The 26,137-nt window shown below is 35.8% G+C and overlaps 4 protein-coding genes and 1 pseudogene across 6 annotated transcripts; 4 read left to right on the forward strand and 1 right to left on the reverse strand.

The window, feature by feature from the left end:
- The first annotated feature begins 722 nt into the window (after window positions 1-722).
- Window positions 723-3,302, forward strand: LOC147941813 (uncharacterized; annotated as a pseudogene).
- A 1,474-nt stretch (window positions 3,303-4,776) lies between these two features.
- Window positions 4,777-7,372, forward strand: LOC104702803 (auxin-responsive protein IAA8-like). The gene is made up of 6 exons (XM_010418723.3): window positions 4,777-5,184; window positions 5,782-6,321; window positions 6,401-6,630; window positions 6,727-6,868; window positions 6,960-7,021; window positions 7,113-7,372. Exons 2-6 carry the CDS (start codon window positions 5,816-5,818, stop codon window positions 7,154-7,156), a joined length of 984 nt encoding a protein of 327 aa, XP_010417025.1. The 5' UTR covers window positions 4,777-5,184; window positions 5,782-5,815; the 3' UTR covers window positions 7,157-7,372.
- Window positions 7,373-13,725: 6,353 nt separating this feature from the next.
- LOC104702805 (E3 ubiquitin-protein ligase WAVH1) lies at window positions 13,726-16,210 on the forward strand. Its single transcript, XM_010418724.2, has 2 exons — window positions 13,726-14,310; window positions 14,403-16,210. Exons 1-2 carry the CDS (start codon window positions 13,909-13,911, stop codon window positions 16,071-16,073), a joined length of 2,073 nt encoding a protein of 690 aa, XP_010417026.2. The 5' UTR covers window positions 13,726-13,908; the 3' UTR covers window positions 16,074-16,210.
- Window positions 16,211-19,990: 3,780 nt separating this feature from the next.
- LOC104702807 (protein RMD5 homolog) lies at window positions 19,991-21,850 on the reverse strand. Of its 2 annotated transcripts, none has more exons than XM_010418725.3 (2): window positions 21,708-21,850; window positions 19,991-21,370 (listed from the first exon to the last, which is right to left on the reverse strand). In XM_010418725.3, the coding sequence occupies exon 2, from the start codon at window positions 21,339-21,341 to the stop codon at window positions 20,169-20,171; it is 1,173 nt and encodes a 390-aa protein (XP_010417027.1). In that variant the 5' UTR covers window positions 21,342-21,370; window positions 21,708-21,850; the 3' UTR covers window positions 19,991-20,168. The 2 variants fall into 2 exon arrangements, with proteins under 2 accessions (XP_010417027.1, XP_010417028.1); XM_010418726.3 differs by having other exon boundaries at window positions 19,991-21,402; window positions 21,708-21,831.
- Window positions 21,851-22,345: 495 nt separating this feature from the next.
- On the forward strand, window positions 22,346-26,131 carry LOC104702808 (uncharacterized). Of its 2 annotated transcripts, XM_010418727.3 has the most exons (9): window positions 22,346-22,689; window positions 23,180-23,232; window positions 23,752-23,981; window positions 24,075-24,192; window positions 24,304-24,499; window positions 24,601-25,364; window positions 25,450-25,577; window positions 25,660-25,746; window positions 25,835-26,131. In XM_010418727.3, the coding sequence occupies exons 2-9, from the start codon at window positions 23,215-23,217 to the stop codon at window positions 25,932-25,934; spliced, it is 1,641 nt and encodes a 546-aa protein (XP_010417029.2). In that variant the 5' UTR covers window positions 22,346-22,689; window positions 23,180-23,214; the 3' UTR covers window positions 25,935-26,131. The 2 variants fall into 2 exon arrangements, with proteins under 2 accessions (XP_010417029.2, XP_087313394.1); XM_087457268.1 differs by lacking the exon at window positions 22,346-22,689 and having other exon boundaries at window positions 24,581-25,364.
- The last annotated feature ends 6 nt before the right edge of the window (window positions 26,132-26,137 follow it).

The raw sequence follows: 26,137 nt of genomic DNA on the forward strand, positions 1-26,137 counted from the left end.
TAATAAGTCATTTGGGTTAATCAAGGGTACTTTTTAATAATTGTTTACAAATGTTAGAAAACCTTCGAAAATACAATATACATCGTCGCTCCCAAGTTTTTCAATTGTGTACGTGGCATATTCATAGTTTGTTTCTTAAAACTGGAAACTCCAATATATAGCCTACACTCACATTCATAATCTATTAATCTCATATGTAATGACAGTTATTAGGATATGTCAATATTCTTAGCTAGATACGAATCTATCGTATTAGGAATACTTTGTGTGTATAAATACTTGTGTTATGAGAATGAATAAACTCAACCTTTTACAGAATATTTTATGGTATCAGAGCGAACCACTTTTTTATCCTAAACACACCGCCGCCGTCGTTAGTGTTCTTGCCACCGCCGCTGCTTCTCTTCTTTCTAGCCGCCGCTTCTTTCTAGCTGCCGCTTTTATCTACCCTCTCTTATTCAGTTGTTATGGCTACTGAACAAGTTTCCACGGGACAGCTTGTGTCCACCATTGTCGGACTGACGACTCCGTACTCCCTCAGTGCATCGGATAATCCCAGTTCTCTCATATCCTCTGTTATCTTGCGTGAAGATAATTATCTTGAATGGGCTACTGAACTTCGCAACTCTCACCAAGCCAAACAGAAGCTTGGCTTCATCGATGGCACGATTCCAAAGCCGTCGTCCGATCCTGACCTGAGTCAATGGCTCGCCGCAAACTCTATGATTATCGGTTGGATACCAACGTCGATCGACCCCAAGATTCGCTCTACTGTTTTCTTTGTGTCCGATGTTGCATCTCTTTGGGAGAGTCTTCGTGTCCGTTTTTCTATTGGTAATGGCGTTCGCAAACAAGTTTTGAAAGATGAGATCGCTATGTGCAAACAAGATGGTCACTCTGTTTTAGAGTATTATGGCCGTTTGACCAAACTGTGGGAAGAGCTGCAGAACTACAACACCACTCGTGCGTGTAGGTGCGAAGCAGCCCCTGATATTGCCAAAGAACGCGAAGATGATCGAGTCCATCAATTCCTATTTGGTCTCGATCTGCCTCGTTTTAGCAATATCCGTTTTGCAATTTTTGACTGTGACACTTTGCCTTCACTCAACCAGGCTTATGCGCGTGTTGTTCGTGAAGAACAAAATCTAAATGTTGCTCGTTTGAAAGATACTACAAAACCGGAGTCTGTTGGGTTTACGTCAAGTCCAAAACTCCTCATGTTGTAGCTGTCACCTCTCGTTTCCGTGATCGCTCCACCCTTCATTGCATCTATTGTCGTCGACAAGGCCATGAGAAGTCCGAATGTTTTCTTCTTCATGGCTATCCGGACTGGTATACTGACAATCGTTCGGGTCCCTCTTCTTCCGATACTAGAGACTCCTCCACCCGTGAGTCTCCTCCTCTGCCTGTTCAACGTGGTGGTCGTCCGGCACGAGATCGTGGACGTGGTCGAGTCAACAGTGCATGTCTCAATCCCATCTCGGACTCTGGCAAAAATGATCAAATTGTCCAACTAATCAGTCTGCTTCAAAGCCTACGCCCTAACACAACTTCTGAAAAATTGTCGGGTAACACTCGTATTACTGATGTTATTATTGACACAGGAGCTTCTCACCATATGACTGGTGATTGTTCGTTATTGACTGATGTTGTTGACATTATAATATATGCGGTTAAGTTTCCCGATGGTCGAGGATCTCGTGCTAATAAACGTGGTGCCTTAGCTTTGAATGACAAATATGTGCTTTATGATGTGTTGTTTGTGCCTGATTTTGATTGCACTCTCATCTCTGTCTCTAAGCTCTTGAAATAGACCAGTTGTATTGCCATCTTTACTGATGCTTTATGTTTCTTGCAGGACCGTTTTACGAGGATTTTGATTGGGAGCGGTGAGGAGCGTGAGGGAGTGTATTATTTTACTGGGTTTCTTGCTGTACAAGTCAACAGAGTTACAAAGGATGTTGCATCTAATGGAGCTTTGTGGCATAGTAGACTAGGACACCCATCTGCAAGTGTTTTGCTTTCTTTACCAGAATGTGATACTTCTACTACTAGTCTTAATGATATCAAAAGTTGTGATACATGCTTTTGCGCAAAACAAACTCGCGAGGTTTTTCATGACAGTTCTAATAAAACATTGGATTGTTTTTCTCTTGGTCATTGCGATGTCTGGGGTCCTTATCGCACTCTTTCCACATGTGGTGCTGTGTATTTTCTTACTGTGGTCGACGACTACTCTCGTTCGGTGTGGACATTTCTTATGTCGGAAAAGTCTGAGGTTTCTCGCTTGCTACGTAATTTTTGTGTCACGACTGAGAAACAATTTGGAAAACAAGTTAAAGCCATTCAGAGTGAAAATGGCACCGAATTCATTTGTCTTGCGTCTTTCTTTCAGGACAATGGCATTTTGCATCAGACAAGTTGTGTTGATACTCCACAACAGAATGGTCATGTGGAACGCAAGCATCGTCACATTCTCAACGTTGCTCGCGCTTGTTTATTTCACAGCCATCTTCCAGTTAAGTTTTGGGGTGAAAGTATTCTTACCACCACTCATTTGATCAATCGCACTCCCACACCTGTTTTAAACGGTAAATCCCCTTATGAAGTTCTGTTCGGCAAACGTCCTTCATATGATATGCTCCGCACATTTGGTTGTTTATGCTACGCCCATCATCGAGCTAGAGATAAAGACAAGTTTGGTCCGCGTAGTCGCAAGTGTGTATTTGTTGGCTACCCCTTTGGCAAGAAAGGTTGGCGTCTATTTGATCTTGAGACAGAGCAATTTTTGATCAGTCGAGATGTTCAGTTTCGAAACATGTTTTTCCATTTCTCCAAACAGAGATTGTTATGCCACCCATACCGACTCCTTCTAGTTTCTCGGGCGATGATGATTGGCTTCCTCCGCCCGCGTTCATATCACCTTCCCCGATGGTTCTTGATGATACGTTATCTCCGGAGATTGTTCTTTCACCGTCAGTACATATTGTGATTCCGATTACAGTGCTTGTCCTTGCACACGTCGTTCACTCTCTGCGTATGTGGTCTACTTGGGTGATTCCCCCATCTCTTGGAAGACTAAGAAACAAGATATGGTCTCTAGTTCCTCCGCTGAAGCAGAATACCGTGCCATGGCTTACACCCTTAAGGAAGTTAAATGGCTTCGAGCATTATTACATACATTTGGTTTTGCACATCCGTATCCCATTCCGTTTTACTGCGACAGTCAAGCGGCCATTCACATCGCTGCAAATCTTGTCTTTCACGAACGCACAAAGCATATCGAGTCGGATTGTCATTAGGTTCGCGATGCTGTCCAAGCTGGTCTCATCACCACGACACATATTTCTACTACCGACCAAGTTACTGATATTTTTACCAAAGTTTTGCCCAGACCGTTGTTTGACTCTTTATTGAGCAAGTTCGGTGTTTGAAATTTGGAAGCACAAACTTGAGGGGAGGTATTAGGATATGTAAATATCTTTATGTCAATATTCTTAGCTAGATATGAATCTATCGTATTAGGAATACTTTGTGTGTATAAATACTTGTGTTATGAGAATGAATAAACTCAAACTTTTAAGGAATATTTCAACAGTAATGTAATGTAAATATATAAATATAATGTATGTAAAGTAACGTTACTACGAGAGAATAGTTTTTGTATTTAGAAGAGACAAAAAAAAAAGAGTACCAACCAAAAAAATAAAAGGAGTGGGAGACAAGAGGGTGAAAAAATGTGGTATAACAACAGGACGGTGACGCATGATGTGAAAGAAAGGAAGAGCGGGTGATGATGGAGTTAGGTGACAGGCATGTCAACAGTGAAGCTGCAAAGCCTGATTTGTTTGGTTTCCCTTCTTTCTTTAAGCGTGCTTCTTCCAACGTGTCACCTTTGATGATGACCTTCTTCTTCAATACACTTCTTTCTAATTTACATGTTATTGTTATTATTTGTGTCTCATTCCTCTCGATCGTTTCCACACTGATTGTGTTCTTAGAATTTTGGTCGTCGTGCAATCGCCTCACTAAATGTTACTATTTCAACTCGATATCTTAAGTCAATATTTGCATAACTTTGGATATGTATATGATTATATGTAACAATGTGTAACAAATAGACCTAGTCTTCATCGTCATCATCGACATGGTAAATTGATAAACTGCATATATTTCGTGCATTATATATATATATATATATTAAAGTTTTCTTATAGGTTTTACTATATGAATAATTTAATTATTTGACCATTCAATCATTTAACAAAACAAATCAAGGAGTAGTTAGTAGTAAATAATTTTTTTCACTTGTTAACTGTGGTAAATTCATAATTTTCACCCCTTGAATAATTAATGCTCTGTCTTACTTTTCTCAACCCATTGGTAATTTTTTTTTGGAAATATGCATATTTTTAGACAGACAAATTTTAAACAGATACCTGGTCCCATAACTATTGAAACTCAGATTATATAGAAAAAGTTAATTAAATTCAATAGGTATTTTAGACCACTCAGCCTCTTCAATATTGGATGGTCCCATTTCTATTATAATCAAAATCATAACCCAAAAAAAATAAAAAATAAATCTGTTTTATTCTTGAATTACTTTGATAATTTTAATAATCGATACTATACTTATTGAAAAAACATATAATAATATTTGTAATAAAAAATAATAAACACACGCATGTTATTTGTGGACTTTTTTTTTTGTAATACTATTGTATATTTTTTCTAAGCTTCTTTACAAACCAGAAACCTGAAACCATGTTACCTGTAACAACGACATGTATTTATTATTATATCTCCGTGAATATCTAACGACTGAGAGTCTCTCTCACTTACTCACTCTCAACCGTCAGATCTTCTTACTGTAGTCCACACCGCATGCAAACAAAACTTGATTCATCCTTAATGCCCATGCTTTTGTGATTTATTACGAAAACTACCACTCCTTCCATGTTTTTTTTTTTTGTTTTTTCTCTTCTTCTTGATTCTTGAACACTGCGCTTTTTGTTAGCTTTTTTCTCTCTGGTTTATTTTCCATGGAAGGACCTTGAGCTCTGCTTCTCTTCTCTCGTCAAAGTTCGTGTCTTTTTTTCACTATACACTCACTCTTTCTCTCTCTCTCTCTCGTTTATTTGATCTTCTATTGTGTTCTTCGTCTTCTCCTTCTCTCTCAAGGTACTAGTTTCAACTTTTATGTACAAGAACTGTTTTTGAAATCTGCTTCTGTAGTTTGAATTTCAATCTGGGTTTGTTTCTTTTGTTCTCGTAGCTTCTGTGGATTCATAATCTGGGTTTACTTTTTTTTGTTTTCTCCTAAAGTAAGTGTTTTAGTTGTGATTTTGAGCTGAGTAAATTTTTGGGGAAAATGCAGAGGAAATTAGGGCACAAAATTGTTGTTTCTCTGCTTTTTGTTTCATGAAAAGTGATTAATTTTGGGGTAGATGAGTTCTGGGGACGAAAAGGTTGAATTTGGACTATGAATCCTAGGTTAAAGTTTCTAACTTTATTTTACTTGTTAAGCAAATTTGACCCAATTCTTCTTTAGCTGAAACCATAGTTTTTTTTTCTGGGTTCTTCTTGACTCTGAACCAGTGATCTATGTCTTCTATTTAGCAGCTTTTGCCTTTTTGCAGTTTAGATTGTTCTAGAAAATAGTGATATTTGGTGCTTGAGCTTTGTTGAGATTGTGAATTCTGTTCATGCAAATGCAGATTTATGTGAAATTAGTTTGATTTTGTGTTGTTGTTTTGTTGTTGTTGTGATGCTAAGCAGATAAAAACAAAGTCCTGCAAAAACTTGAGATCTGATGTCTTATCGATTACTAAGTGTGGATAAGGAGGAACTGGATATATCACCACCTGGTTTGAAAGTACGTAACTACTTTGGCCTCTCTGATTGCTCCTCTGTTGATAGCTCAACCATTCACAACCGTGTTCAAGATGGTGAGAAGACGAGCAATCTCAATTTCAAAGCTACAGAGCTGAGGCTAGGTCTTCCTGAGTCTCAATCCCCCGAGAGAGAAACTGATTTCGGTTTGCTAAGCCCGAGAACACCTGATGAGAAACTTCTCTTCCCACTGCTACCTTGTAAAGACACTGCTGCTTCTGCTACTACGGAGCACAAGAATGTTGTTTCTGGAAACAAAAGAGGATTCGCTGACACTTGGGACGAGTTTTCGAGTGTTAAAGGTTCTGTTCGACCAGGAGGAGGAATCAACATGATGCTGTCGCCAAAAATTAAGGATGTCCCTAAGAGTATTCAAGAAGAAAGATCTCATGCTAAGGGCGGTTCGAACAATGCACCAGCGGCCAAGTGTGTAACGGTTTATGAGTTTTATGGTTTGTTAATGACTCAAAGCTGAATCTTGTGGTAACCTATCTATTGTTTACAGGGCACAGGTTGTTGGTTGGCCTCCAATCAGATCATACAGGAAGAATACAATGGCTTCTTCTACTTCGAAGAACACTGACGAGGTTGATGGGAAACCTGGTCTTGGTGCTTTGTTTGTGAAAGTGAGCATGGATGGTGCTCCTTATCTGAGAAAGGTCGACTTGAGGACTTACACTTGCTATCAACAGTTGTCTTCTGCACTTGAGAAAATGTTCAGCTGCTTCACTCTTGGTGAGAATTTTCTATGTATTAAAGCAAATTCTTGGTTAAATTGTCAAAAGAAATGAACAAAAAAGAAAGTGATTTCGTGTTTGTCTGTGATCTCAGGTCAATGTGGACTTCATGGTGCTCAAGGGAGGGAACGAATGAGCGAGATCAAACTGAAGGATCTCCTTCATGGATCAGAGTTTGTGCTTACTTACGAAGACAAAGACGGTGATTGGATGCTTGTTGGAGATGTCCCGTGGGAGTAAGCTTCTCTTGAACTCGTATCTTTAGTGACTTTAGGTTTTTGTTTCTGCTCAAACGTTGAATGAATTCTTGTTAAAACCTATTTGCAGGATATTTACTGAAACATGCCAGAAACTGAAGATCATGAAGGGCTCTGATTCTATTGGGTTAGGTAAGCCATTTACTTTGACAACATCATTCCCCTTAATATGAATACATACTCTGTGGCTCACTCTATTTAGTGTTGATTTCCATGGTCTCAGCTCCAGGTGCAGTGGAGAAATCGAAGAACAAAGACCGGGTTTGAAACAAAGAAGCTCAAGACCTAAAAACACTATGCACAGTTCCAATGTTTAAGTCTTATTTACTGATGTTTGAAAACTCTTTAGTATTTTACTAATTTATGTTGTAAGACTTTGGAATTTCTTATTTGTGTGTGTGCTTGTTCAGAACAAATACATTCTTCTTATGTGTGTTGCTTCTACCTTCTTCTTATTTGGAATCTCCAAGACTTTTTTCTCAATAGTTTAAATCGAAGACCAACTCTTACTTTTTGTCTAATTTTACGCAAAGTTTTGATTTGTTTATTGGTAGTACAAAAGTCTCTAAGTGATAATTAGGATAAAAGTTGGTTATTGAATATTGATGGGTAATCCTGTATATAAAGAGCCTTTTATCACACAAAGTGGAATCTCAAATGATGGTTTCTTCTACGTGTAAAACAAGAAATTGTGTAAATCTAGATTACCTTTAGACTAATCCCAATTATTTATCTTCTACAACTTTCTTACGAGAGTTAATCATATATTAGAAAAATAACATGTTGACTAAATATCTAAATTTTTGACATACCATCTCTCTTATATATGGCCTTTAGTGCTCCAAAATTTATCCATTCAATTTTTTTTTATAGCAAAGTTTGTTAAACTGAAACCAACTTTTGTTTTTACATCTAAGGTTATGTGTTTATTTTTCTTATAATTCTATTAACTTGATACATTTACACAAACTAATGTGATTGCTACAAGAAGAATATATAGTTCTCACTTTATATGGAGTTAAATTTTGGTTCTAAAGTGTCACTATTCATATTCTAATTTTGCCCCCCCCCCCCCCCAAAAGAAGAATATTATAATATTTTTTGATATTTCGACATCAGTTGTCAAATTAAGAGTCTTATCACATGTGGTAAAGTGGTTCTAAGTGAGTTTGTGGTTAGTGCACTTCATCATTGACTTTTATTTCTAATTTTGATTTGTTTTGCAATTCGTAAGAACAATTATCAAACACATTTCTTTTTTTTGTCAACATATCAAGTATGTCTTGTTAATGCTTTTCTTCCATACGAACCACTAATTTCTTTTATCAACTTGACTTAACCAAAATATTTAATTTTAGTAGTTGTAACTTGTAACACACAAAAAAAATAGTTTTTACAAGTAGGAGATTGTTGTATCACAATATATAACTTTTAGTAGTTCTTTATACCAAGTATTGAATTGTTCTTGGGGTATATTAAACGTTAGTGGGATAGTAAGAATATTGGTCCCAATTTATACCATTCGAAGATGTGATGGCTCTAGTCCTCACCCTTCAACATGCAAAAACCAAACATTTAATGAATCACAACCTTGAGTGAATTCAATAAGATTCTTTATCATACGTTTCCCAACTTCTAGATTGTAATAAATAGGTTTTTTTCTGGTTACACGATGTGATAATCGTTTGGCACATAGATTTGCTAAATTCAGTCTTTAACATGCTTATTTGTACCCAGTTTAGTCGATTTAAATTGATATACATGGAAATATCGTTTTTTTCTTTTTCTTTTGTTCACCTACATGGAAATATCAATTTTATGCAATTCTTTACATATGAAAAAAATCTTATATATTGTTTTAGTACTAAACTAACTTATTGAGATGGAAAGTTGTTTAGGCCATGTAATTTATATATATCTTACCGATCAAAACTCAGCAATTGAAAGCTTACCAAAAGAAATTAAAAAAATAATTAATATCAAAATTACAGTATATTGCCAAACAAAAGTTTTGTTTGGTTTTTAACCCGTTGGAAAATTCTATGTTTTGTCGTTATTTTTGATCATTCAATAAATTTTTAAAATAAAAACATTCAGTCAACATATTTATTAATATGGGGACGGATCTTGGACAAGTTATTATTGGGTGCAAAGTTTAATATGGAGGAAGCAAACTCGTAACCTCATTCAAATACTTTGTCTAATTTTAAAAATAGACTTATTTATAAGTTGGTGGGTGCAACTCCCCCCTAGATTTTCAAAATATCAGGTTATTAACTCAATTATTTTTTTCCAATATCCTGATAATAATAATACATAGTTATGGTTACTATTTTAATAAATAACCATTTTAATGGACCACAACATAAAAATATAATCGCCTTAATTAATAACTAATCATGGATCGGTCCATATCATATGGTCTGTCTCCCAAAACCTTTCTTCTACTTAAGCTATGTTTTAAGTCAAATTATTCTTATTATATACACTCAAACGAACCACTATCTTTAAATTTTATAACTCTCTACTCATTGCACTCATTATTTTAAGCATACCCGATCACAAAAACACATTTAAAAAAAAATTAATTTTGTTCATTTCATCAAATTTAGTTCCTATTCCTATATTTTATATATGTTTAAGATTGATACAATTTTGTTAGAAGACAGAAGAATAAGATATTAGATACGAATAATTTCCTATATTATTCAAATATTTGGTTTGACCATGTCTATGTCTTTTTGTCTGAAATTCATATATACATGTAATTGAGTGTATATATTATTCGGCTATACAATTCTGAATTATCTGATTAACGCACTGATTATGAGAAGCTTCTCAGTTCTCATCTTTCAAATATGGTGGAATCTATAACTTACAAGCTAGACATTCAACAAGTCCATCTCAGAACTATTTGTAGATCATGATTTTTTTTAAAAAGATATATTTGGTGTAGCGAAAATTTATTTTTAAAATAATGCAATCCAATCTATTTATATGCATTAAAAAAAATTGAGTTATGTTTAAATGCTCTAGTTACAAGTCTTGCACCCTATGAGATAAATATGTCTCTGATCACATCCAATATATGAAGAGAGAATATGTGATATTTAATTATGATTCTAGAGACCTACCAAAATCATAGACATATATGTAATATATACTGCATATTGGATACATACTAGTCTATGCTTATTTGGTATAATATGGATTCGAATTACCAAAGCGGATAAAGTAGATCAGAGAAAACAAGCTAGGGTGCCTTAATTTGGTACATTTTCTTTGATCTCTACGGTATTATGATAAACAATGTATTGAAATATAGTACTTATGGTATTGATTTACTTAGTATATGTCATATGTGGGCATTCCAATACATATATAGTTAGTATAATTTATTATACATTTGTAAATTTAAATTGCATAACCGTACCATACTATGGCCTATACTTTTTAGTATTATATACAGAAGTATGTACGAGATAATGTTATTGATTGTAAATTAAATTAGCTTACGGTGTCTTTTCTTTTTGTTAAGGAACTAGTTGTAATATGTAAACTAGGTAGGTGTGTAAAAAAGAAAAGAAAAAAATACAATATATTATGGTATATAATGGACATTTTTTTATTGTTGTTTTACTAACATAGTTAGAGTGGTCTAATATTATTTTGAAACATGATTGTATCAAAGTTTTAAAACGACCTGAATTTTTCTAATACTATCTATTTTTTAATTTATTTTTCGGTGAAGCACATGGAGCCGGATTAGAAAACACACAAAATCTTGTGCAACATACGTATAGGGAATGTGCAACATTTGCTTCGATTTCTTTATAAAAGAAACAAAACATTTGCTATGATCGAATAATAAATAGAGTATTAGGAGAAAGATTCCCAACAATATTTTTGGTTGTTATCAAAATACAATAACTTAGGTTTGTGATCATTAAACGTTAATCCTTATTTATTTTTATTTCTTTTTTGGACAAAGAAACGTTAATCCTTATTAAGGGCGAATATAGCTAAGTAGAACGAAGCCTTGTTGAATGAGATCGTCGTGGTAGAAGATAAGCTATATATATATATATATATATGTCCTTTCTGGTCATTGATAAGAAGTTCAAAATTGGATTGGTATTGCTGGTGCCATAATATAACTTTTTAGTTGGCACAAAATTTACTACGGTCGAGCACAACAATGCAATCATAAATTAATAAGTTAAAAAGAAAAGAAAAACAAGTTTTTTTCCGTTTGACGTTCGGAATAATTGACCACCACAAAAGCTTCGATTTGCATGAAATTATGAAAATAATATGTTTTGTATGTTTCGAAACGCAAGAAACCAAAATAGCCATAATAGTAGTGAAAGTGTAATTAGTTTAATTATGAAAGTATCTCAAGACTACACATCTCTATTAATATCTGTCTGGTCTAGGAACATACTACAAAATAGCCAAACACGTAGGTATGCATGCAATTGTACGTTAAAAGCTGTAACAAAACAGACAAACAAACAAAAAAGGTTAAGGGGGAAAAAAAAAGTGATAAATAAATAAATACCAATTAAATCGTTGAGATAGGGATAAAGATAAATGAAAACGAGCCGACCCATTACAAAACAACTTAATAATAAAAGTAACACAAAAAAAGTACAGAGACTAAAACAGTAGCTATGGTTTTGTTTTGGCGTCTCTGTGCTGTAATAAATTGGTTCTGGGGATCTTCGTCCTTATCTCCCATGCCATTCACTATCAAATTGATACATTTATTGATGCCTTCATTATTATTATCTTTTTTTTTTTTTTTTTTGGCCGATCACTTTATTTAATTCGTACCATATTCTATAGTAGCATTGATGATTTTTATAAGTCGTAGGTCGACTTTTGTTTTTATTTGATAGTAACACTTATGTCCTTTGGAGATTTGTATTTTAGAATTGCTTTTTGATTTATTTATTTGTGTACCCTTTTGTCGACAATAACAAACTCGTGTACCCTATCTTTACAGAGTTTTACTTTGTAGTTTTCACCTTTTTACACATACAAGTTTTTTAAAACTTTTATTCAGAATTATATAGACAATTTTGTACGTATTATTTTCACTAAGATTACCTCTGTTTCAGCATAACAGGCAGCAGCAATTACAGTAGAATAACTAAAATTACAGTCTCCGAATCCAATTGTTGTTTTTCAACCATTAAACTAAGACTACCATGAGTTAGTTGTGCATAGCAAATTAGTTGTGTTGGGGGGAAAAATAATAATAATAGACCATTCATTCATCACCTATAAGGCTTTAACATTTATTTACTGCATCTACCGTTATTATCATTACTGTACTACAATACGTTACTAGTATTACCTCAGTTTCAGCATTATATATAGCTAGCAGCAAATAATAAAGATCTGAACAAATGTAGTTGGGGTATTGTTATGGTGGTGGCAACATGTCTATTTTTATTTTTATTTATCTGTTCACCAGGTGATGGCTTATCGGATCAACACTTGATTCGAACATTAAATGTTTTACATGGATCGATGATAATAAACAAGTGAAATGGCTCACATCCATAGACCACCGATCCAATAATCAAGTAATCTATCTCTATCTATCGATCTATGCATAATGCATTTATACATTCACTGCACTGTATTAACCCAATCATATATATTTGCCCATCTACTAACATTTAATTCCGTCAAAGATCCAACAGTGTTTTACAAAAAACGGTCAAATGTAACACATGATTCTCCTATTCTACATGAGACGGGACTTTTACGAAATCGAAAATTGTGAGTTTTTTTTCTCTTACCAGCTACGAAACTAGACTGATCGGATCGGTAGGTGTTTTTTTTTTTTTTTTTGTCAAACCCAAGTATGATTCGTCAACTGTTCGTTTTATTAAAGCTTCGAATGAATGATAATATCTTCCGGGTGAGGTGAGATTGGGAATTGAAAGTGAGAACAATGTGATAAAAAAAACAAGAGATTAGTTAGAATCGTGAATAGAGACGTACGTGACTTAGATGCGATGCGGTTATATCATATTTTTGAATGACCAAATGATTTGAGTGTGATTTGAAAACAAAATTAGCAAAATTTGCTATTCGGAGCCTAAAACAATCTTGTATATATTTTATCTTCTTAGTTTTAAGATTAGAAGCTAAACAAGCTTCATTAGTATATTTCGGAGTTATTAATTAATCTATTAGTTATTTAGAAATTAAATACAGCATATAAGATATAAGAGAAACAAATTATTTGCATGATGTTACCGAATATAGTTCATGCATGTGTTTATATATATATTTGTTGTAGTTTTATTACATATACCATTATCGAATAAACTAACAGTCGCATATTGATAAATATTTGTAAAAAAAAAAACATAATTAAGAGAGATATTTAGCACACATACCCTATTTTAAATTGGTTTTAGTATCAACAGCTTGTGTAGGCTGTAGCCCATAAGTTTAAAATTATAACTGTTTCATTTTCATATATTAAGACTTCGGTGCTAAACAAGCTGCTTTATCTCTTAAAAGGTTAAAAAAATATCAGTGGGGGATAAAAGAAATATAATTAGGTGCTAAACAAGCTGTTTTATTTTCTCTTAAAAAGGTTAAAAATATCAGTGGGGGATAAAGCCCATCAGTTCATGTTTTACAAAGATCAATACCGAAATCAATCATTTACTTATAATTAACCTTAGCTAGAGAAAGAAAAAAAAAAGTAATTACACAAATGTAGTAGTAACTTTGAAAAAAAGTTACAGCTTTTAGCTGGTCAGTCAATTTTTATAAATCTATAAAATAAAATATCAAAGATAATCCCAATATCCAAATCTTCCACTATAATTGAAAAAAAAAAAAAAAATACACCTTTTTAAAATTCAACCTCTCCTCCCACCATCTCTCTCTCTCTCTCTCTGCAAATTCTCAGTTTCTTCTTTATAATCTTCTGTTTCTTTTTTATCAGATAACCAAAAAAATCTCAGTCTCTCTAACAACAACAAAATATGATAAACGGCTGGAGAAGAGCTTTTTGCACTTATATACCCAAAGAAACTACCCAATACAACAACGACGTCGACGATGATGATTCACCGGAGACTCATCGTTTCCGCCACAAATCAACTTCTCGGTTTGGTTTTTTTTCAACTCCTTCCACTCCTCGTTCTGATTCATCCAACACAGGGACTTACAGCCTCCGTTGTCGTACTTCATCAGCCACCTCCGTCGCCACCCCTACTCCGTCTCTTCCCGGAACTCCCAAGCTTAAGTGCAAAACCACCACCACCGGAGAGTTTACCACAACCCAGAGAAACAGAAGCCTCGTCTCTCTTTTTACACCTTCTTCTTCTTCTCCTCTCTCTCCGGCGAGCTTCTCCCTTCTCAAATCCAAACTCCGATTCAACAAAGTAAGAACAACTTTTAATTAATTTTTGTAATTTTTGATTTTTTTTAATCTTTTTGATTTTAGCTAATTGTTTTGAGTTTGGGTTTTGAGCAGAGTAGTGGTGGTAGCAGCAGCAACAAATGTGGAATCTGTTTACAGAGTGTGAAGTCAGGCCAAGGCACGGCGATTTTCACGGCGGAGTGTTCCCACACGTTTCATTTTCCTTGCGTTACCTCACGCGCCGCCGCGAATCTTAACCGGCTTGCTTCTTGTCCGGTTTGCGGATCTGAGATTCTAAATCACGCTAAACCGGAATCTCAAATCAAACCGGAAATTAAGAACAACAACAACAAGAACAAGTTTCTCAGAGTTTACAACGACGACGAAGCTTTGATTTCATCTCCGATATCTCCCGCCGGATTCCACACCATACTCGAATCCGACGAAAACGAAGACGGTGAGTTCAGTGGATTCTCCGTTAGTACTCCGTCACCTTTAACGGCGAAATTGTTGACGGATCGTAACATCGACGTTAAGCTCTCACCGGAATCTGCCGTCGTTGCGTCGGGTAAAGGCTACGAGACTTTCTCTGTGGTCATGAAGGTGAAATCGCCGCCCTTTCCGACGGCGCGTGGATCTGCGCGTAGAGCTCCGGTGGATTTGGTAACTGTTTTAGACGTGAGCGGGAGAAATTCCGGTGAGAAATTGGAGACGATGAAGCGGACGATGAGGATTGTGATTTCGAGTCTGAGGGATACGGATCGTTTGTCGATCGTCGCGTTTTCGTCGAGCTCGAAACGGTTATCGCCGCTACGGAGGATGACGGCGAACGGGAGAAGATCTGCGCGGAGGATCGTGGATATCGTCACCGTTCCAGGCTCCGTCGCCGGAGAAGGGATGAGTGTGAACGACGCGTTGAAGAAAGCGGTTAAGGTGTTAGAGGATCGCCGGGTGCAAAACCCTTTTACCACCGTCTTCGTTTTAACGGACCGTCAAGCCCATCAAGCGGCCCAATTAGCCCATTCTAAAATTCCCGTGCACACCATATGGTTTAACCGCGCGTTTCCCGAGGACGCGTTTGCAAGGAGCATCAACGGTTACTTGAGTTTGTCGGTTCAAGATCTCGGGTTAGAGCTCGGGTTAGTTTCCGGGTCGGGTCAAGGAGAGATCACTTCTGTTTACTCCCTTATGGGTCGACCCGCTTGGCTTGGAACCGGTTTAATCCGGTTAGGTGATATGTACGCGGAGGAAGAAAGAGCGTTGCTGGTTGAAATCAAATTACCGGTTAACAGTTCCTTAACCGGTAGTAGATCTCACAAAATCATGACCGTTCGATCTCGTTACGTGGACCCAACAACTCAACAAACAAGAAACCCCGAAGATCGCGCGCTTTTAATACCCACTCCAATAACCGTACAATCATCAACAAATCCTAACATCTCACGGCTCCGAAACCTCCACGTAAGCACTCGAGCCGTGGCGGAGTCTCGTCGGCTGATAGAGCGTAACCATTACTCGGGAGCTCAGAGACTGCTGACCTCAGCTAGAGCTTTGCTTGTGCAGCACGGTTTGAGCACGAGCGATGTGTGCATACGTGGCTTGGATGCTGAGCTAGCGGATCTTAACGGTCTGAGAGGAAGACACGTGGCGACATCGGAGAGTTTGGAGTCACTTACTCCGACGTCGGCTTGGAAAGCGGCGGAGAGGTTAGCTAAAGTGGCGATGGTGAGGAAACATATGAACAGAGTCAGTGACTTGCATGGGTTCGAAAACGCTAGATTCTAGTTTTTTAAAATAATTATTATAAATATATTTTCCTTGGATTATTTAGGTTAAGAACTTTGTGTAATGATCTGATACAAACAAATAGTGTGGTGCATAAATAATAAGTTTGGAATAGATATTTTATACAATTGAGTCAATTATGTGATACATTTCTCACCTTAAAGTTGATTATACAAATTTTTAGGGACGTTGCATTAGGTTTTTTACCTAATCAGTTTAAAAAATCACATACTCCCTGCGTTTCATAATATATGATGTTTTAGAGGTTTTTCTTTGTTTCATAATATAAGATGTTTTCAACTTTTAAGTAACTTTTAGATTACTTTTATATTTTCTTATTATTTATTTTATGCGGTCTTATTTATGATTTGTTGAACTTTTTTAAAGTGGTTATTTATTAATCTGCGTGCTTTCACTCAAAACATCTTATATTTTGAAACGGAAGGAGTATAATATAATACAATGAACTATTTCTATCTATGAGACACCATTTTTATTCTTTTGGGATAAACATACTAAATGTATCTCTCAATCAATTTTCAAGATATCCTATCATCATATATAATTTTGTAATAGCAGAAGCAATGGATGTATAGTTTTTATTAGCAATGTGATGATGACTACAAAACATTTGTGCTTTTTGAATTTTGATACTAGAAATTTTAAGAAGATGAATACAAGAACAACATGATTATAATGTACAAGTATGAAACATCAAATGCTAAATCTTACAAGCTTTTGAGAAAGACGACATGTAGTAAATGATTAAACATCAATGTGGAATGAATAGGTGATTTCCTTTGAATGAAATACAAGTAGAGCTCTACAATTCCTTTCGTGTTTGTTGTAATCTTGTAGGCATTTAAAATGGTTTTTAACATTCATTAATCATGAACATGATATTATATTTTCTTTTTCACTTAATTACTTTTTATAATAAGAATTTTAATATTGTTTTGCTTTAATAATTATGTAAAGTTAAACTTTTAGCCAGAGCATATATTCTATGTGTACTTCTTCATAATGGGTAGTACATTATAAATACTAAAATGTAGTCAAAAATCGAGATGTAGCCTTTTCGCGGCTACACACTAATTAAATTCGTTGTATCCAAAAACTCGATGGTCAACAAATTATTTTATAAGCAATACAATAAACTAGAAATAACACAATTCTATGGAGAAACCTTATTAATATGATTGCAGTGCTAATTTGAGGATATCATTTTAACGGCGGAATTTGTCTCTTTTTTGTTTGCCTGTTTGTCTCTTTATAGGCTTTTCAAATGATAATTCATATAGTAGTACTATGATTGTTAATGTCACCTCTCGTATGAGTGTCCCTTTGCGTTACGCACAAGATGCATCATCATCATCATATTTTCGCAATTGTATATAGCAATTAATCGCTATAGATACTTGTTTAGAAAAATTCACTAGGTGCTGTTCCTTTGATGTGTTAGATGCAGTATTTAGATGCAGATATAGGTTATTGTTTGTTTAGTCATAATTAAGAAATGAACTAAATGTAATATCTGGATTCGTTTTAAAAACTCATCCAAAAAAATTTGAAATTCTGGATGAGATTTTTGTGAGAGTTTGGCTACAGTAAACTCATCCAAACATTATAAATGACTAAAATACCCCTAATTTTAATTCCCATAAATTCTAACATTTACAAACCCTAAATTCTCTCTCGAAGCTCGACTCTATTGTACGAGCTCTGTTTCGTTCTCCAACCACAAGACCTCGACTCCATTGTAGAAGCTCCACCATTGCTTGAATCCATTGCTTACAACTTCGTTTCGATTCTCCACCATAGAAGAAGCTCGCAGCTCTGGTTCCGATTCTCCAGCTCACAGAACTCGTAAGTCTTTTGTTGTTGATGGTTTGATTTTTTTTTTCAATTCGTGTTGCAGCAGAAGCAAACTGTTGATTTTTTCCACTTGGGTGTTTATGAAACCATGAGATAGAGCTCTTGTTCTTATGAATTTTGCTATCTCTGATTTTTTCCATTTGGGTGTTTATGAAACCATGAGATTTAGCTTAGAGGTTTTGAAGAGATGTGTTATCTATGATATTTTCCATTTGGGTGTTTATGAAACAATGAATTTAGCTTGTGTTCTTAAGAGATTTAGCTTGTGCTCTTAAGAGATTTGCTATCTATGAATGAGGTTTGTGACTTTACTTATTTCAAATGCAGATTGTGTAATCAAAGAATAAACGATGACATCTAAACCAGGCAGTGATGTAAGTATCCTCTTCTACTTCTCTACAACTTATGTTTGTGATTTATGATCCGATTTATGTGTCTTCAGTTGTAGTTAGTATGGTCTTTGTGATTTGTGATTGCTTTATGTGTTTATACTCTACTATGTTTAACCTTTGCCTTATGTATCTTGTGATGGGTTTGTGATTTGTGATTGCTTTATGTGTTTATACTCTATCTATGTTTAGCCTTTGTCTTATGTATCTTGTGATGGGTTTGTAATTTGTGATTGATTTGTGGTTTAGAATCTAATATGGAGTGATGAACAAAGCCGTTTTTGGTGTTATTTTAGAAACAAAATACATGCTTAATGTGTTTTGTGTTATTTTAGAAAATACATGTTTAATGTTAATTGATATAACCAAAATATTTTTTATAGTGTATTTTTAAATCATAAAAGATGATTTCATTTTTAAATATTTATTAGATGTTTATTTAAATTTTATAAAAAAAATTATTTAACTATAAACATAACCAAAATCACTAAACCACAAAATGAAGGGTATTTTGGTTATTTTCATGTATTGTATCTAGATATCTATACCAAATTACAAAACAAACATAATTTGTTCTAAATACAATTTCTGGATGAATTAAACCAAAAACACAAACGAACAATATCTGGATGTTGCGTCTAGATACTGCGTCCAGATACTAAATCCAAATATTGCGTCTAGATCACGAAACGAATAGCACCTAGGTAGATCGATTTTTCGGTCATATCTATATATTAACATATAAACTCATTAGATAGATACTTGGAGTAGTTTTATCCAAAACTAAGTAAAGAAGATTTTCAACTTCTTAGATAGACTAATTCTTGTAGAGAAACCCCATAATTTACTAGTTGGTTATGTGAACGTTCAACCCAAGATATGAGATATTTACACATGGCAACTTTTTAGATAATGGAGGTTTAAACTAAAGTCGGTTAAATTGTTTTCATTTTATTCGCCCGACTATGTACCAACTTCTAGAAGTTCGAAAAAAAATCATGTAACACTGGTCAAACAGTGAGAAAGAGAATAAAAGGCGAAAACAAATTATTCACTTAGTGGGAAGTATATGTTTTTGGTACGTTTAATTTGGATAGCGATGGTGCGTTCCACTAAAGGGATGCAATAATGGTACGCACGGCTATATCTAAAAGTTCATGTCATATCCAAACAAACAAGTCTTAAGATTTAATTTCATTTTAAAGTATCAAGAGATCCTTAGTTATTTAGTATATATATACACGGACAAGTATTAAATTTAGTATAGACCAAAAGGCAAAAAGTAATTCACAAATTTATGTTAGTGGAGAGTTTTGAAATGATCAACCGGACAAAATGAGTCTAAAATAATTATCTTAATTAATAACCTTTTTTAATTTATTATAATATAATATACTTTAGCCATATGAATATCATTAAGCTCTCTCCAAACATCAAGAGCTTTGAGCCTTGGGGTTGTAACATTTGTATTCTTTTGACACCTTCAGCTTGGGCCTTGCGTCGGCTACATCCGTTTGAAAGATGAATGTGGCCGTAGATCTTTGTTTTACAGTCAAGTGTTCAAATTTACCGAGGATTTTATCTTGGCAAGGTTCAAAGTTGGTGCTGTCATCCAAAGTTCAAAGACTAGGAGAAAAAAAGACCATACGTGTGTACAGAGAACTATAACTTTTATACACAAACCCAAACATTTTTCTACAAAAAGATCATTGATTTTTTAAAAAACAGAGCTCATATTGAGACAAAAAGATCATGATCCCAAACATTTTTTCTAACTTCTTTAAGAAATGTAGCATAAGAAGTTGTGAAAGAGAGTTATAAGAGTACTACTCTAAAAATAGAGCTGTTTACATTGGGAAGGATCTACCTCTGTTGGACAATAAGGACACTTGAACGACTTTGCTCCATTCCTCGACATCCTGTTGATAGTCTGGTTGGAAATGACATGACCGCAACTCATTCTCATCGGCGGATTATCTTCACTTGAGTGTTCTTTAGAGACAGGACAGACAAAGACTGAGTGGAATCGATACTCTTCAGGGAGTTTCACAGGTACAAGAAGTTGCTCCATTGTTTGCCATTCTTTCCTTTTCTCTGGCAACAAGTTCAAGTATTTCAAAAACGTCGGTAAAACTTCTGAACCAGCTGCAAGTGTTACAACTAAAGGACTCTCTGATGATTCACCGAGTAGGTTGCAGTATTGTTGGGTTAGATCCTTGGCAGCGTTGGTCCATAACGCGGGCGAGAGGAACTCTGCGTATGGGGATTTATCGAGGTTTCTGTTCCATAAAAGAGAGCCCATGAGTTTCTGGATCTCTGGGAAACATCTATCTGAATATGCAGTGATGTGTTTCCTCGCGTAGTTGATAGCTTCTTTGGTGTCCTTGTCTTGCGCTATTTCCAGGAAGTGAAGGCTGTGAAGTTTCAACTCGAGATCCGACTTTGCTAGCTCTAGCTTGTCAGAGTTTGCGGCAACCCACTTAAGAGCTGGTCCGAGATCTCTTTTTCTCATGGCTTCAAGAATCCTATGCATTTCCATGAAGGGTTTTGTAGCAGAAGAATCAGGCTCAGGCTCACCAGACTCGGAGATGAAACTATCACCAATGTCGAACATGCCTTGCCTGTAGAAAAAACCAGCTATTACCTGGTGAAGGGCATGACGATCAAACTCGACGTTTCTGTAAGCCGTCGTTATGTCTGGATTCAGAGTTTTGTCCAGAGCTTTAGGGTATTTGTTCAGAGCTCCACTTAGTTCCTTCTGAGTGGCTTCCACTTGTTTGGTAGGAGCAATCTCCTTAAAAGTTTTCTTCAGAGCAGCAACAAGGGACTTGTGATGAAGCGGTTCATCATCATCTGAGGAGCCACTGGGTGCTTCCTGAATCGTGTTCAACGCCTTGTCGATTTCTTGAGATAATCTATCCACAACTTCCTGAGTTTTGCTATAGCAAAGCTTCTGCTTTTTGGTAACACGATCAAACGCATCTCTCACAGTCTTTAGCTCCATTCTCTTAACTAAGATTAATCTCAATCACACTAGTGATCAACAAGAAAAGGTCTCAGACACTCTCCACAACCAAATAAGCAAAAAAAAACACAGATTCATATCCACAATAAACACTGAATAAAGCAAGAGACTAATCAATCATTAATCAATATATCATCATCCAAATGATCGAGACATCAAATACAATACGAAACAGTTCCGCTTACTCTTTATCTAAAATAATCCAATACAACCAAATGATCCAAGAAACAAAAGATCCATAACTCAAAAACGAATCCAGAGAATTTGACGATTTCGCGAATCAGAGAAACCAAAGTCAGAGATATAAATAGATAATCTAATACATGTTCAGTGAGAGAGATGAACCTGTTAAAAAATCTGATGAAGATAATAACCGCCGGAAAAAAAAGGAGAAAGATGAATTCGCCGCCGATTTCGATTTTCTTCAGAGCTTTTCTTTGAAAGTATTTATTTCATTTCTCATCTCTTTGATCTTGAAGATGAGTCTCAGCCGTTGGATTTGATCCGTTTCTTTGAAATAATTATTTGGGCCGAACTAAAAGGCCCACAAGTCACACTTACGGATTAAAAAACCCAAATGTTGATAAATAAGCCGACGTTTTGGAGGTAATAAAAAAGAGATTAGACTAGCTAGCCTATAAATGTGATATCGTTTACTTTTTTTTTTTTTTTGATTTGTCAAAAAGTAAAAATATTTTTTAAAAACTAGGGGTGTAAAGATGATATAACTTATTTATTTTAGATTCAATAAAGAAAAAGAGGAAAAAAAAAATCTAAGTTTTAAAACTTTGTAAGATTGAGTAATTTGTATTTTTACTTTTTAATAAATGAGTTGTACATAGGTGTAGGAGGAGGAGATGCCTCAATTTCACTCATTCTTTTTTTACCAAAAATGAAGATTTCGAATTTTTTTTCTCGCCAACCAACCAAACAAAAAAAAGAAAAGAATCCATAAATAAGGCAAAAAAAAACAAAAAATAAATATTTGTTACCATTTAAAGAGAGATATGGGATACAAACAAGGGGATAGAGAAGAATTGTGAGAGGCGCAGGAAGATGGCGCATAATAGCAATAGACCTAATAGTTTTTTCATCTGGGTCCTCGAGTTTCCATTGTCTTGCTCTTTATTCCCCTCAAAACCTAAAAAGCCCAAACGAGAGCGCACCCTTCCCCTTATCTCCTCTTTTTTTTTTTTTTCTCTCTTTCTCTCTTCTCTCTCACAGATCTATATGCTTTCTCGTCAATCGTTTCGCTTTCTTTCTCTCCATCGGATTCGTCAGATCTCATCGATTTCTCGGCGTTTCATCGGTTCCAGGTCAAATCCAGGTAATTTTTCTATCAGATTCATCGATTTCTGATCCAATTTCGATCAGATTCGACGATTTCGAGTCCGTTTTCGATCAGATTTGAGATCTGGTGATCGATTTTGTGAGTTTTCTGTGTGTGTGTGTTTTTTTAATATCAATAAATCGATCTCGATTTCTATATATTTGATTGAATCCACACGATTTTTCTGGGTTTTTTTTTGTGTGTTTTGGTCAAAAGCTCGATCTCGATTGCTACAGTTTTTGGATTGAATTGAGATTATTTTCTAGAAACAAGATCGATTTTGTAATTTTTCTTTGTATTTTGTATAATGTTTAATCTTGATTGCTACAGTTTTTGGTATTGAATTGATTTTGTGGCTTTTTGTGTTTTTTTTTGTCAAAAGTTTATGAAATTGATTTCTTTGATACGATCAAAGATGTTTTCACTGTTATCAATCTGAAAAATCGGAACTTTGGTGATAACAATGGAGTTTATTTTTTGTTTGCAGGGATTTGCTAATTAGTAGGCTCTTTTATCGCAAAGATGAATGGTTATGAAGAGGTAAGCAAACCCATTGTGTTTTTTTTAAATCTTTCTTTCTGTGCTTTCATCGAATTCACTAGGCCTGGGTATAAAAACCGTACCTGAATACCCAACTCGGAACCCGGTCCGAAAAACCGGGTTCAGGTTGGTTATGGATTTGCCTATAAAACCCTATTGGGTTCTATTTTCTAATACCGTAGGTTCGGGTAATACCCTGTACCCATTTGGGATATTTTCTAAAATATTTTGTTACCTAAGTCAAAATTTAACTAAATTTATTTAAATTTAAATAATTTTAATTATATTTTGTCGGGTACCCGTTAGTTCGGGTACTAAAATTTATAACCCAAACCGACCCGAACTCGATAGTACCCAAACCGAACCGAACCCATATATCTAGAAATACCCAATGAGTTCTATTTTTCTAAACCCGTTCACCCGAACCCGAACGGGTTACCCGAATGCCCAGGCCTAGAATTCGCATGTACTACATTGATCTCACATCGTTTACATGACTCCGATATGTTTACGTTGCAGGACCTTGATGAGAGAGCTGGATATGATGACTATTACAGCGGTGATGAGGACCTTGATGAGTATGAAGATGATGAGGAGGAGGAAGAGGAAGAAAGACAACCTCCAAAGGAAGAATTGGAATATCTCGAATTGCGCGAAAAGTTGAAGGAAACAATGAGGAAGAACCTGAGGAAAGGGAGTGTCAACGCTCAGTCTTCACAGGAAAGAAGAAGAAAACTTCCTTATAACGAGTATGTGGTCTGGCTTAACTACATTTTTTTCCTAATTATTACAGTATTCTAGTGTGTTTTGATGATCATCTACTAATTTATCTTTTTATGCAGCTTTGGTTCTTTCTTTGGTCCTTCGCAGCCTGTTATTTCTTCAAGGGTTATACAAGAAAGCAAATCATTGCTAGAGAATGAGCTACGGACAGCTAAAATGTCCAATTCAAGTCAAACGGTATGTGCACTTGATCTCTGTTCCTCTTTGTGTTTTATCACCTCTGTTCCTCTTTCTGTTTTATCATTTATGATGTTTTTGCTGATGGAGTTTTTTTTTTTTGGGGTGCAGAAGAAAAGACCTGTTTCAGGTTCAAGCACTAAGAATGTATCACAAGAGAAGCGGCCTAAAGTTGTGAATGAGGTGAGAAGAAAAGTTGAGACTCTTAAGGATACACGAGACTATTCGTTTTTGTTTTCCGATGATGCGGAGCTTCCTGTTCCGAAGAAGGAATCTCTGTCTCGAAGTGGCTCATTTCCTAATTCTGGTATGTTGTGTCTTCTGAAATTCTTGTTTGCTATTCTGTGTTCTTTAAAGCATACCATTTTCATGGAGATAACTTATACAGGTTTTTTGCTGATGTTCAAGAGGCTCGATCTGCTCAATTATCAGCAAGGCCCAAACAATCATCAGGTACCAATGGTAGAACTGCTCACGGTCCTCCTCGTGAGGAGAAGAGACCTGTTTCAGCTAATGGACATTCAAGACCTTCTTCCTCTGGTAGCCAAATGAATCATTCAAGAACTGCTTCCTCAGGCAGCCAAATGAATCATTCAAGACCGGCTTCCTCAGGCAGCCAAATGCAGTCGAGAGCTGTCACAGGGAGACCTTCTTCCTCAGGCAGCCAAATGCAAAATTCAAGACCGCCTTCTGCTGGTAGCCAAATGCAGCAAAGGGCTGCGTCCTCAAGCAGCCAAAGACCAGGTCTCTCGACAAACCGTCAAGCACCCATGAGGCCACCAGGTTCAGGTTCTACAATGAATGGTCAATCAGCTAATCGTAATGGCCAATCAGCTACCCGGAATGGCCAACCAAATTCCAGATCAGATTCCCAAAGACCAGCTCCTGCGAAAGTGCCAGTGGATCATAGGAAACAGATGAGCAGTAGCAATGGAGTCGGTCCTGGACGGTCAGCGGCCATGGGAAGACCTTTGCCTTCGAAGACTTCACTGGAAAGAAGGCCCTCCATGTTGGCGGGAAAGAGTTCTATTCAAAATGCTCAGAGACCTTCCTCATCAAGACCAATGTCATCGGATCCTAGGCAACGGGTAGTAGAACAGAGAAAGGTTTCCCGTGAGATCGCCACACCCCGAATGATACCAAAACAATCAGTGCCTACCTCGAAACACCAGGTATCATGATCATGATCATGATCTTTCACGTCTCTCTTATGTCTTTTCTCTAGCTGGCAACTAATTTGTCAAGTAATATGTACAGATGATGAGTAAACCAGCGCCCAAGAGACCTCCCTCGCGTGATATAGATGATAGGAGGCTGCTGAAGAAGAAGAAGCCTGCAACAAGGTCGGAGGATGAAGAAGCATTCAACATGCTTAGACAGTTGTTGTAAGTACTGCTCTTCCTAGTCTCAAATCCATTTACTAATTTGTCTCCTGATACTTATATGGGTTTTGAGTTTCCATTTCAGACCCAGCAAGCGTTTTTCTAGGTATGACGACGATGACATAAACATGGAAGCAGGCTTTGAAGATATCCAAAAGGAAGAGAGACGAAGGTACGTATTAGTATTTTGATCACAAGTTTCATTCATTGGTTTCTTTGATATTCCTTAACGACGATTCATGTTGAATTGTTAAATGCAGTGCAAGAATCGCAAGGGAGGAAGATGAAAGAGAACTTCAACTCTTAGAGGAAGAAGAAAGGAGAGATAGACTGAGAAAGAATCGGAAGCTAAGCCGTTAAAAAGTTAGAAGAATCCTTTGCTCTTTTGTCTTCTTTTAGGACTTCAGATCTTTTTTTTTTTAGTGTTACCTCATTTAAATCTCTTTGGCCGCTTGAGGCAAAAAAGAGTTTTAACCTTTCTTCTCTTGTTTTCAAATGATGGATCTTTTTTTGTTCTTGGAACTGTACAATTAGTAATATTATCTTTATTGGGGTCATCACTT

This window comes from Camelina sativa, chromosome 7 (genome assembly GCF_030686135.1).
Source record: "Camelina sativa cultivar CO46 ecotype springtype chromosome 7, ASM3068613v1".
Lineage (NCBI taxonomy): Eukaryota > Viridiplantae > Streptophyta > Magnoliopsida > Brassicales > Brassicaceae > Camelina > Camelina sativa.

Bases quoted from the DNA above. Each gene is read 5' to 3' on its own strand.
- LOC104702803 (XM_010418723.3), top strand. From the start codon at position 5,816: ATGTCTTATCGATTACTAAGTGTGGATAAGGAGGAACTGGATATATCA. The intron at 6,322-6,400 runs GTGTGTAACGGT...TATTGTTTACAG, and splicing joins AACAATGCACCAGCGGCCAA to GGCACAGGTTGTTGGTTGGC. The intron at 6,869-6,959 runs GTAAGCTTCTCT...ACCTATTTGCAG, and splicing joins GTTGGAGATGTCCCGTGGGA to GATATTTACTGAAACATGCC.
- LOC104702805 (XM_010418724.2), top strand. From the start codon at position 13,909: ATGATAAACGGCTGGAGAAGAGCTTTTTGCACTTATATACCCAAAGAA. The intron at 14,311-14,402 runs GTAAGAACAACT...GGTTTTGAGCAG, and splicing joins CCAAACTCCGATTCAACAAA to AGTAGTGGTGGTAGCAGCAG.
- LOC104702807 (XM_010418725.3), bottom strand. From the start codon at position 21,341: ATGGAGCTAAAGACTGTGAGAGATGCGTTTGATCGTGTTACCAAAAAG.
- LOC104702808 (XM_010418727.3), top strand. The intron at 24,193-24,303 runs GTATGTGCACTT...TTTGGGGTGCAG, and splicing joins TGTCCAATTCAAGTCAAACG to AAGAAAAGACCTGTTTCAGG. The intron at 25,747-25,834 runs GTACGTATTAGT...TGTTAAATGCAG, and splicing joins CAAAAGGAAGAGAGACGAAG to TGCAAGAATCGCAAGGGAGG.